Raw genomic sequence first — 12,962 nt, 5'->3', positions numbered from 1 at the left:
TTTTTCCCCTTGTGGCCAGTAATAGTACGTAAATGCATGTAAAAATCACAGATTTGACGAAGTACTGTTACTTGTATGATCCATGATGTACAGGTATGTCTGGCTGTTATTTGCCCAGGAGCAAAGGCTAAAGGCATTTTCCCCTTATGGAGCTCACAGGCTATCAGGGGCAGGCACGTAGTTTTACAGTAGTGCGGGACCCATCTATGACGGCAGGAAACAGGGTTCAGAGAGCAGCACATAGAGAAAGCAGCACAGCCAGGTGGCCCTCAGTGTTGGCTAAGGATGGCAGGCACCCTTTGGCTTTAATAATGGAGGGCAGGTTAGGCAATTGGGGTGCCCTAGAGTGAGGTGAATTTTCCAGGTGGAAGGAACCACCTTAGGAAGGTGTGGTGTTGGGAAGGAAAATGGCCCCAGGCCACAGATTTGCAGAAGGATGGGGAGCAATGAAGCTGAGAGGGATGCAGGAAACACAGCCTGAAGGCCCTCGGATGCCACACGGAAGAACCTGAACTTGATCCAGAAGCTAACAGTGTCACCACTGAGGGAATCTGACTAGGAGCTCGGTACATAAGTCAGTTTTGGAATGGATCATCCCGTATGAATACGGACAGTAGAATGGGGATGCACGCATGCAGAGCCAGGGAAGCGCACTAGGGACAGAAGCTGCAGCCTGATGCCAGGCCCAGCCTTGGGGTGTAAATGAGAGAAACAGCAGGGGCACTGCGGCCACCTGGACAGTAACCGTCCCACCTAAAGGAGGCAGCCTTCCCTCGGTTATCATGACGGCTGTCACATGGACACAGAAACCAGTCTTACCTACCTCCTGATTTGCAAAAGAAGTCACAAATTCCAATCCTTACGAAATCTCCTTGTCTCTGTACAGAGAGATTTAAATGATCTAAAACACTGTGTAAGCCAAGCTCCATGTACACAGGCCAGAGGCAGCCTGTGGGCCGCCCACGTGCAACCTGGGAATCAAGAAGTTGGTCCTGTCATTAGAGTTTGAACCAGCGCTGCAGCGAGGGTGGGCATCAGCACCGTTTCACCCTGACATAAGCGGCTGGGTGGAGAGGGAGAGAGGAGATAGAGGATAAATCCCAAGTTTATAGCTTAAGTGGAAGATGGATAACACTTGACCATTTTTCTAAGTTGATTTCTGATCCTGGGTTGTTTTTAAATGTTAAGTTGGAAGAGACTATGGAATATACCTGCACAACTACACGTATATGAGTGGGGGGCTTATGAACACTCCCATGCTTAAGACCGAGTCGAGATGAACTACAAATGAGACAGATTGAACGATGGGGTGGAGAACAGAGGGATTAGAGGAAAGCGTTTCCCAAAAGGATGGCCAGTGGGGTTGGGTGCTACTGACAGGCCAGGCAAGAGAAAGGCTGAAAAAATACGCATTTCATTTGACAGAGCAGAGCCGCCGATGGTGAGGCAAGAACAATTTCCCTGGACTCATTAGGGCTGCAGCTGGGCTGAGCATTTAGAAGTGGATGGAGGGAGAAAAGTGCACATATCATGTGTGAACTACCATTTTCAGAAACTGGATTATGGAATGAAAGGGAGGAGAGGGAGCACTGGCAATCGTGGACGTGTGTGCTGGTATATTCATCACGTGCGATGATCCGTCACCCTGTGATTTGTGAAATTTTCTCATAGATGGTATCCTGCAAGAACATAGTGGTGAAAGAAAGTGTTTGAAGGTGTTTTCTATGGAAAAAGTGTCTGCAGGTGTTTTCTAAGGTGTGCTCTATGCTGAGGAGAACGTCGGTAGAAAGGGAGAAGACATCACTGGACCGAGACCCCTGAAAGAGCAGGGAAGCTGGCAAGCGTAAGAGAGATAAGGGCGAGTCTGAATATAGACAGACTCTTGGGAATTTAAGAACTTCAGGACTTTGATGGCTTCTGTTGTGTGTCTGTGTGTATGTGTCTGTGTTTGTGTGAGCGTGCACATACATGCACTCTGGAAAGGAAACTTGAGCCCAAGGGTGTGAAGCAGAAGTCAAAGGCACAAAGGAAACAAAGGTGTTGTCAAAACAAAGGTTTAAGTAGCTTTAGATGTAGCTAATCTGCGTGGGGTGCACCAATCTGGTGATGACAGGCTCTCAAGGGTGAGGAGGACCGAAGTGAGCTGGCGGTGCAGGAGGATGCATGAATAGGGGCTTATCGAAGGATTTAGAAATACCAGAGTAATCTACCCAACATAGTGCTAGGGTTAGGAGTGGACAGGACCCGTCTCTAGGTTCCCATGTCATCGATAAATGTTAGGGACTTATCCGGAGCCGCAGCAACAGCAACAACATAATTAGCAGGCCTCGTGGCCCTCTAAGTAGGACTCCACGGAACCCTCAGAGCCCCCTGGTGCCCTGCAGAGGAGGGCATCGGTGCCTGAGATGGGAGCGACATGCTCCAGTTGTGTGGCTGCGCACAGGGAGAATGTCCACTGGGATCTCAGGGGTCCTGACCTCTCAGGTGTCAGACTCCTGCCTGAATTCATTCTGCACCATGACCCTGCCTCTGCCCTCGTCCGGACCCCCACATGCCAGGCCCCACCCTGCTATTACCGTGATTTCTCAGGTGGCTGGGCCCTTGGTCGCTGCTGTTTTACCAAGATGTTATTATCAGTACAGATCAGGTATTTTAAATTAACACAATTTTCTTCAGTAGTACAGCTGTAAAAGCAGTGAATTTTATAATAGCAGTTCCAAAAATGTAAGGACTACTCGCCAATTCAATTTCTGTTAATACGTGATAATCATAGAAACAATTGGAAACACATGCATGGTATGTCTTGGCATAGGTCCCATCATCAATACTGATAAGGTATGTAATATTACTTATAGCCCAAGAAATAAAAATAATTCAAAAGCCTGTTTTTTCATAATTCACTTCGATTAATTTTTATGTACTTTCCAGGATTTGATTAGAAGAAAACCTTTTTCATAATTTGTTTTTTTATTTTAATTGTTTTTCAAGCACAGTTTTATGCCTTTTACCACCAGCCCAGCTCACCCCCCAGCCCTCCCCACCTCCCTCCTGTTTGCAACCCCCCCTTGTTATCCATGTGTCCTTTACACAGTTTGTTTTTTAGAGTAGTTTTAACTCCCCCATTATTTTTTCTTTACCTGATATTAAAATATTTAAATTAACCTCTACAAATAATGAGCTCTCAAATATTGAAGATCTGGCTATACTTGAACAATTACTTACCACAGATTTAATTATATTTAAAGCAAGTGCTTTTAAAAATTATTCAAAACTTTAATCAGTACATTAAGCAACATTTTAAGAAATGTTTAGAGACCATTTAGCTTTTTTTGTTGGGTTGGTTGGTTGGCTTTTGCCATAGTAGTTAGTCAATCTTTAAATATGTGCACCACTCCAATCCTTTGTATTCTGTTTTACCAAATACAAATTCGAGTGCCTTTTGGCAACTTTTATTGGTCAATCTGTTGATTTTTTAATTATAAGCTGAAATTCTAAAGCAACTGTAGTGTGCCTTGATAGGAACCTTATATTCTTCTTGTCACCAGGATTCACTCGCTTTAATGGTTTGTAGCCCCCGGGACCGATGTGAATCCTAAGCCTTTTCCTGCACATGACAGTACCCATGGCGCATTAGCCCGCACTCCATCTTCCCCTCGACTCCAGTGCTGTGCTTTGCACCCACAGGATATTGCTTACTACCAAGCCTTGTCTCCGGAGAGGTTGCAGACAGATGCCGCAAGGATTCACCCCAGCACCTTGCCAGCCCAGGAGTCCCGTGAACCGGGACTGGAGCCGTCCGCGACTACCAAGCTGGACGACCTGCAGCGTTCTTGGGAAACGTTGAAGAATGTGGTAAGTCACTGACGTGTGGAATTGCTCGAGCCTGCCAGATACCGATTCCCTTGGCAGGTGGCTTACGCAATACGTGCATGAAGTTGACACATCCCGTGCACCGTTGAGTACCCTCTGTTGGGCCACAGAGGTGAAGCAGTGAGGAAAGCAATGTCATAATCTAGAAGATAAAGGGCTAGGAAACGTTTGGCAACACCCCTCTTCTCCTTCAGATCAGTGAGAAGCAGCGCTCCCTCTATGAAGCTCTGGAACGCCAGCAGAAGTACCAGGACTCCCTGCAGTCCATCTCCACGAAAATGGAGGCCATCGAGATGAAGCTCAGCGAGAACCCAGAGCCGGGCAGGAGTCCAGAAAGCCAGATGGCCGAACATCAGGTAAAAATAGCAATGACTTCAGTTTCCTGCATGATTAAATGGGTGCACTCTTGTGACTGGTCGCCAGCCGGGCGTGTGTTTGGGAGAGCACACTGACATTTTTTTTTTTTTACTCTACCGGCTCTTACAGAGTAAACAAGATTCCAAAGGGTGGCAGTTACCACTCCTGCTGCAGGGAGGGACCTAAAAGGGAAAAGAGGCAATTCAGACTTTGAATCTAATTCAAGAAAGCTACAGGCCTCGAGGTTGCTTTTTCCTTCTTTTTTTTTTTTTTTTTGCAAAGTGTATTTTCTTTTAGTTGGCACTTTATTTTTATGCTGTTGCAAACTGTTATGAGAAGAACACATACCCACCTCTACCTTCTGTGGGTATTGCTGTTTTAGGAAATGCAGCCAGTGTGTGCCCAGCACCTCCCTCTCTCGCTTCAGAGAGTAACTCCCAGACTTCCGTGGGCACGGAAACAGGTGACAAAGAAGGGCTTCTAAGTTACAGTCTTGTGGTTGTCTCTGACTTGAGTCCCTTTTTAAAAGGTTATAGCCAGTAGGCACAGCAATAGCTTTACATGAAAAACAGAGACAGTTACACCAACCTGACTCAGAAAGCGATCATTAACAATTCATCCATTTAAAATGCATGGCAAGAATGTGCATATATTAAAACCTGGTGAATGCTCTAGCACACGATTAGCCTTACTGTTAATGCACCATCAGGTATAACTGAGGGGCCAGGGTGCCAAGGCACGCATTCACCTGCACGTTACGTCGCCGTGGTTTCGGGAAATGCTGCCTGCCCCCAGCCAGAGCTCAGGAGCATGTGACAACGCTATAAAAAGCAGAAGAAAAGGAAGATATTTTTAGATGCAAATTAAGAGCTCTAAAAGCATGATGTGGTGTGTGTATCGCATGCTGGGAAGTTTATCAGCTTTAAGAGCGCAACCCTTCCTGTTTTCCCCGATTTACATTTGCATGATTTTAGAGCCCAGGATAACCTTGGGATATGTTGCATGTCCATGTGTGCAGTCTAAGATAAAAATGCATTCTTTTATAAACCAGGACCAGGCCATATAACACAAAAACAAAAATGCTTTATGTAACGGCAGCATACGTAGAAATGTGATTTCAGGTTTTTGGCACTTTTGGCACTTGGCAAGACAGAGATCAAAGTGCATACCGGCCATGTTAGGACTTACTTTTGGAAAAGAATACCACAGTTATTCTGTGGGCCTTGCTGCTATCCCAAAGTCACCCCCAGGCAGCCTGGTTTGGGGAGGGTGCTATAAATACCCGACATTAAAATTAGCCCTCGTTACCTGGAGCAAACTGACCACAAGGGCAGTCGGGGACATCGGGGCCTATTTCAGTGCGGTGTTTCTCTGAGTACCGCAGTCCTCTTGCCCCGACTCTCCAGTTTTCTAACTGTCGAGGCGCGTCATCCTCCAAAGGGGATTTCCAGGCAGCCTCAGTGTGTCCTCTGGGGCTGTGTCTACCATGCTGTCCCTCCTCCCCCGACACCCATGCCTCCCTGTCCCTGGAGGCGCTGGAAACTTCTCTCTACCCCATCACAGCTCCCTTGAAGCTTCCAAGAAGAATCGGCACACATTATCCACAGGCTGGACTAGAGTGCGCTTGTGTGTCATCGGCTTAGATTAGCAGAAGCCTCTGTTTCAGAGAATTGCCTCGCTGAGCTCTCTCTCTGCTTTCAGTCCTCTCTGCCTTTGGTCGAGGCTTATCGTTCCAGCGTCCCAGGGGGCTGGCTGACTGCAGCTCCCCCAAACCCTCCACCGGGTCTCGCAGGATTTAGCAACTCTGTGAAGACAGGTGGTTTGCTCTGTGATTTGTCTGGTGATATTCGAGAGCTCTTAATTAAAAATGCCAGTTAGCTCCCAACCCCCGCCACCGTGCCACTCAGGCATTAGTATAAACACTCACACGCTAAATGTAGAGGAAATTATTATGTTGTCCAAGGGATGCAATGCAGAAAACTCAACATTGCACATCAGTGCTAAGTGTTGCAAATTGGAAATGCATCTGTGACTTTTCCTGTCCTGGAGGCCAACCAGGTGACTTTCTATCTCTAAGTTGAGAGTGGTAATGCCAACAACTGTAGCATTACATGTGGAGATGTAGTTAATTCAGTGATGATTGCCTGTTATTTAGGCTTAACAATTGTATTAATGCTCTAATGAGAGGAAAAGAAATGCGAATAATGTGTAATTTCTCATGTAATGACAAATTTGACATTTTCCATCCAACCGACTTCTGTGGCCAGCACCCAAGTTCCGCCAGTTCTGGGACGGAGCTGCCCACGTGAAAAGCTCATGGCATCACAGTGTCTAAACTGGTCCTTAGCTTCTGGAATGGTTCTTAAAAATCCCAGGCATGACGGTGGAATTATGTTTCTAAATTCCAACCGAGTGCGGGTAAGAAAGTCCAGCGTGCTTTTTATATTTCCTAAAAATTAATAGAAACACTTCAGTGATTATTTCCTTCCCGACACTCTCTTGGAAGCATTCCTGTTTCTTTTCAGAGCTCACTGAAGTCCTGTATTTTAAACACTTATCTAAGTCTACTGAATTTGGGTGGACCGCTGTGATTTTGCTGGTATCCTCTCTGCATTTCTGATAGATTTAACTTTGTGACGCGCATGCGGTTCAGAAGCTGTGCTGTGGCTGTTGTTCCGAGTGCGGAGCCCTCTGTGGTGGGGAGCCCCGTGGTCACAGGCAGCGAATGCTTTGTGGGCATGTGCTGTCTTCGTCACACTGAGCTCAGTGAGGGAGAGCAGACCGAGCTCAGAGGTTATGTTGCTTTTGTTTTAATGTATACAACCACTCAGCGTTTGAAATGAACTGTGCTGATGTAGATAGTTCTGGAAGTCACGGTGAAGTTCACACTCACCTTTGGTGTTGAAGCAAACACAGGCCCCTGGTTCTCTGCAGAGTGTGTCATTTTAGAGAAGCTCAGGGCAGCTCTCGAAACCACCCAAGTGACGTGGACACGCCCCTGCCAACCACAAGTCTGAGAACCACAGACTTGCATCTTGTCTTCCTCTCGTTGTTTTTGAGTCGGATGTCGTAGGTGAGCAGCTGGCCACCAGCTGGCCACCAGCTGAGACAGAGTTATGGGGCAAAGGCATATTTGACCGCCGGGACTTTTTTTTTAAGTGACATGAAATTCACATCACATAAAATTAGCCATTTTAAAGCGTGTGACTCTGCAGCATTTAGTACGTAAACAATATCATACAACTACCCCCTCTATGTGGTTTCAAATTAATTTTCATCACCTCAAAAGAAAATTCCACTCCAGTAAGCTTGGCTGCTGGATCTTACAGTTAAAAAGTGTAGCTTCTTCCAGAAACATCCACTCCCTCTCGAGAGTAAGCAGAAGCATGAACACAGAGGCTTGACTCTAACAGGACGAAATGAACGACGGTTCTAGCATCTTTCATTTCCTATTCTCTCACTACATACTCCAGAACATTCAGAGAACTGCTTCAGAACATTGTGAGTTGCAAACGGAAGCTGTGGTGACTTAGCTGCACAGCTGATTGGCCAAATCCCCTGAGGTTAAATGAGGAGGCTTTTTTTCTTTTCTCGTTTCTTAATGATTCAGATGCATGTTTTCTCTGTCAAGAGTTAGCAATAATTCAGTTAGATCTGTTGAGCTCCCACTATGTGCACAGCTAAAATAGATGAACTTTTCATTAATATATGGTTAAAAAGCCTGCTTTAGGGGAGGAGTGAATTACCAACACACTGTGCAAAGAGAAAATGTGGTTGTGGCTTACAGTGCTGGGAAGTAGATAAAAGGAAACTCTTACAGATCTGTTGGGAGACACAGATTTGAAAGTTGGGAATGGCAAGGAGTGCCGGGTAGGAGGCGCTATAAATGTGCGTGTGAGGAAAGGGACGGGGGAGGGAATGAGTGTGAACTTGGTGTGGAACAGTGAGGGGGCTCTTGCTGGTACATTGGGGTCATTGCAGAAAAAGGCAACAAGGTTCATCTAGTTGTGGAGCAGCCTGTAAATGACACAAACCAGCTGATGTGAATTATTTTATACCGTTTGGCAAGCGAGTACCAAGAAATTATTATAAAGTAGTAGAAAATAATTTACTGGACGGAAAGCATTTGGAATATATAGTAAGCAAGATCAGTCTGTGATTCTTTACCATCCCATTAAAATATCCCAGCAAGTTTTTGCATCAAGATTGACAAGCTAATGCTAAAATATATCACGAATGTATGAAGGGATATATGTCCACATTTGAAAGGGTCAAGAATAGCCGAGGCAGCCTGGAAGAAGATAAACAAAGTCAAAGGGTGTGTCCCACCAGAGTGACCCCTACGAAGCTCTCGCGGTCCTGGGAGTGTGGCGTTGGCACGGACAGCCAGCTGGGCCCGGAGCAGAGCCAGAAGCAGAAGTACACTCGCGTCTACACAGACACGTGGTTATGTCAGAAATTATACCTCAAAACACTGAATAAAAAAAAGCATGCTTTCTAAGTAAAGAACGCAGGGTCCTTGTCCATATCCATGTGAAAAAATTTTGACCCCTGCCTACATGGGACACAGAGATTAAGTTCACGTGGATTGTAGATCTAAATGTGAAGGTAAAAGAAAAAGTCTTAAAAGAGTGTTTCTCAAACTCTCTGTAGTGAATAATTTAAAATTTAAAAAAATATTCTAGGCCATCGCAGATCAGTGTGTTAGTAAAATAAAATAAAACACTGCTTGGATGTCAGGTGAATGTCAAGAGGTGATAAAAGCTTCCTGACATTTATCCGCAATAGCTTTACCTCGCCGTGAGCTGGTGACAGACGTTTTGCAGACTGATACCACTTCTTGGACCACACTTTGAAAAGCGTCCTTCTGGAAGATAGTATGTGAGAATGTGTTCATGATCTGGGAGGTAGGCAAAGATCTCATAAACAGGACACCAAAAGCCTTAGCTTTTCCAGTGGAAGAAAATATTGATGTATTTCGGACCACAACCTAATCAAGAACCTCTGTTTGTCAAAAGGCACCCTCAAGCAGGTCTTTTCCCATTAAGGGGCACACACATCACAAAGTGGGAACAGATGTTTGCAATACATAAAACCAAAAGAAACACCAGTACTCTTTTTTTTAAGTTTAATATGTATTGTATTTTTTTTCCATTACCGTTCAGCCCCTTTATACCTCTCTCCTCCCAGAAAAGTTTTTTTATTGATTGATTTTAGAGAGAGAGAGAAGAAGAGAGAAAAATAGAGATTGATTTTTGTTGTTCCACTTACTTATGCATTCATTGGTTGATGCCTGTATGTGCCCTGGCTGGGAATCAAACCCACAACCTTAGTGTATGGGAACAATGCTCTAACCAGCTGAGCTAGTCCAGCCAGGGCAGCAGGCACTCCTATCCAGCGTAAATAAACATCCCCACACATCAACAAGAAAAGGAAAGGTTCCAATAGAAAATGAGCAAAAGATTTTGGGAGGTAGTCATCAAAGAGGATATTCAGGTGTCCAGTAAGCCTAGGGAAAAGTGCTCAATCTCATTGGTCATCAGGGAAATGCAGATTAAAAGTACAACGAGATCACTGCCATGAACCCACTAGAAAGGCTTACATGGAAAAGATCCACAAACCAAGTGACCGTGGGGTACGCTACACTGATGAAAACGATCAGCTCTTTCTCCACTCGACACAAGAGACTTTCACAATCGTGATGGATTGAAAGAAGCCAGACACAAAACAGTACATCAGGTGTGATTCCATTTTTATCCAGCTCAGAAATAGGCAGAATGAATCTGTGATGTGTACAAGCCAATGCCTTGGTGGTCTTGGGGAAGGAGGGAGGTGGTGACAGGGAGGAGGGCCGGGGGCTTGTCCAGTCCTGGGAGTGTTCTCGTTTCTGATCGGGAGGGGGAAGCATCAACAGGTGTGTGCAGTTGGTAAGAATTCATGGAGCTGGACCTTTAGTCTGTGCACTAAGTGCATCTAATAATGTGAGTTTAACTGTTTATATTAAAAAGACAGTTAAACATGACAACACTTGCTCTTAGAGAAAGAGAAGTTTTATTTGTTGCTGTTTATTAAAAACATTTACGGAGAGCCTACAACGAGAAGCCCACTGACCGACAGAGGAGGTGGGAACTGCACCCGGAAGGGCACGTTGGAAACCGAGGGAACGGAAGCCCCTTCTGCCCTGAGGCGTGACACACCTTTTAAATCCTAAGAGTTTTTCCTGCCAAGGTTACAGCTATCTTTAGCAAGTCGTAAAACATGAAAACTGGAAAACAAAACCCATGTATAATTGTGATGCATGTCAATCAGGAAAACGGGGTGCTTGCTACCGTACAGAAATGGCTCAGGGTCCTGGAGTAACTATTGAGGCAGGCAGGCACGTAGGAGCTGGAAGGGCGTGTGGGACAAGAGGCAGGCAGGGGTGAGACCATGCAGGTACGGGAAGGAGCGTGCACTTTATTTTATAGGCAATAGGCCACCAAGTCGTTTAAAGGAGGGGAGTGAGAGGATCTGATTTACTTTTTTAAGAGCTCACACTAATGACTTTGTGAGACAAAGAATGTGAGCAGGTAGCTCAAGGTAGCTGTAGACTGTGAGAGCAATTCAGGTAAGAGAGTCGGCTCTGTTGTAGGTGGGGGCCGAGGAGATGTGCAGAGGCGGGAGATGAAAGCAGTTGGGTGTGATGTGGGACTGGAGGGAGGGAGCCAGTGAAGTGAAGAGAGGCGGCTGACTCCTGGGTCTGGAGGTGGAGCCGTGTGGAGCAGCGTGGTGCGTTTCCCGAGGTGGGGAAGACCCTAGGGGAAGCAGGCTTGGTACCGTGTAGGAGGGAGCCACCCATGAACCGTGTCTGTTGAACACGCCAGCCCGATCCTGAGGACAGATGTCCAGGGTAGGGACATACCTTTGGAAGTGCCCATTCAGCCTCAGAAACTGTTTCAAGTCTTGGGAAGGCATCTCCCCTGGCAGAGACTGAGGAGAGAGAAAACAGGGCTGGAAGTTAGTCCCGTGAAACCTGCAGTTTTAGAGTTGGGAAGCCAAGGAGAACCATGAGGAGAGGGTGATGACATAGGGAGAGGTGGCAGATTTCTGCCTTTTTAAAAAAATTTTACTTGTTGTTCAAGTACAGTTTTCTGCCTTTTCCTCCCACCCCAGCCCAACCCCCGCAGCCCTCCCCACCTCCCTTTCTCCCTTTTTGTATAAAGTGAGTTTGGGGCTAAAACTCACGGCTGTCTCAAACTTGGTGAAATTTGGCGTGGGAAAAATCCTGTGGAGGAAGAAAACAATGGGTTTTATTTTCAACATAGAATTGCAGATGCAAACATTAATTGGGCATGGCCCTTTCATATGATAGATGAGCCCATTGAAAACCAGAAAGATTGATTCGAGTGTTCAACTCATTTAAATTAGTGACAGGAATGGTTTTGAAATTAGAAATCTTCTGACGGTCTGGTATTTTCATTTCGAAACTTGGATTCGTAGGCCCCCTATTTGCTGGTTGAATGACCAAACACGAAATACATTCACTAATCTCAGTTGACGTGAGACTCAGCCCGAGATCGGATTTCTTAGCATTCCCCCCGAAAATGCATGCGTACGTGAGTGTGATTCCAGCCTTCCCCGCAGGCCCTGATGGATGAGATCCTCATGCTCCAAGACGAAATCGGCGAGCTGCAGGCGTTTCTCGCAGATGAGCTGGTGTCCCAGTCCCCGGAGTGCGACCCCGCCGAGCAGCTGGCCTTGCAGTCCACGCTTACCGTCTTGGCCGAGCGCATGTCCACCATCAAGATGAAAGCGTCGGGGAAGCGACAGCTCTTGGAGGTAACAAGTAACTCCGAAGCCCCTCGTGTCCGTCTCTTGGAGTTGTGTTGGCAAGGGTCTGGGTAACTTACGTGACCTGCAGCTTTACTGTTCCGCACTCCCCGGAAGCTGGTTTGGTGTCTCAGGGAGCATCTGGTGAGCAGAGCACCGAGTCAGTGTGTCACCATGAGTACGTCTCTTCACCCCCCTCTGCCTCGTTTCAGCATGAAAAACTGAGACTGTAGAAAGCGAATACTTGTAGACATGGGCCTTGCACAGAATCACTGTAGAAGGTTGGCACGAAGGTTTGCTGTGTTTAAGGAAGAGCGCCCTTTGAATAGCCTCACTCATGGTGTGAAGAAGGAATCTTTGGTCACCGTTAGCCAATTCAAGCACGCTGATTCATGAACATTTATCATTTTCTTTGTCTTCTTATAATTGCTGGCCCTAAACGTGTATGATACTAGATCTGAGAGTCCGTAAGACCTGTAGACTCGAGTGTGTCTCCTTGTACCTCTGGGACATAATTAGTTCTCAATACATCTTCAATACACTACATGAACTTTCTTTTTTATTTAGCTTCTAACTGTGCTATAATTCTATTAACCATGGTCCTCCTATTAGGTATGTTGGCTCTTTCTAGTTTTACTGTTATTAGATTACTCAGATCATATATTTGTATATTTCTTATTTGGAAGAAATTTAAAATCAGTGTGTCTGCTCTATTTAAACTTTATTTTAAACTATTTTTAAATTTAATTTAAAACAAGAATAATACATTATTCATAAAATAATTTTTAAATAAGGTATTTAAAGTACCTTATCTTAAGAATTAACTTTATAATTTATTAATATCACTCCCAATCACTCTATGAAACATTTGTGGAGTTTCAAAATACACTGATTGGTTCTGATTTTTTAAAAACTATGAATCATTT

The 12,962-nt window shown here is 45.4% G+C and overlaps 1 protein-coding gene across 13 annotated transcripts in view; it reads left to right on the top strand.

The window, feature by feature from the left end:
- Positions 1-12,962, top strand: part of SYNE1 (spectrin repeat containing nuclear envelope protein 1) — a 433,377-nt gene that overhangs the window by 280,975 nt on the left and 139,440 nt on the right. For all 13 annotated transcript variants that reach the window (XM_036024918.1, XM_036024914.1, XM_036024915.1 and 10 more), the window contains 3 exons: positions 3,685-3,852; positions 4,065-4,226; positions 11,851-12,045. In XM_036024918.1, coding sequence (XP_035880811.1) covers positions 3,685-3,852; positions 4,065-4,226; positions 11,851-12,045 — 525 coding nt within the window. The remainder of the gene's footprint in view (positions 1-3,684; positions 3,853-4,064; positions 4,227-11,850; positions 12,046-12,962) is intronic.

Source organism: Phyllostomus discolor, chromosome 4, assembly GCF_004126475.2.
Source record: "Phyllostomus discolor isolate MPI-MPIP mPhyDis1 chromosome 4, mPhyDis1.pri.v3, whole genome shotgun sequence".
Classification (NCBI taxonomy): domain Eukaryota; kingdom Metazoa; phylum Chordata; class Mammalia; order Chiroptera; family Phyllostomidae; genus Phyllostomus; species Phyllostomus discolor.
Note: the sequence above shows the minus strand (reverse complement) of the source record. Positions and strands in the feature narration are given on the sequence as shown.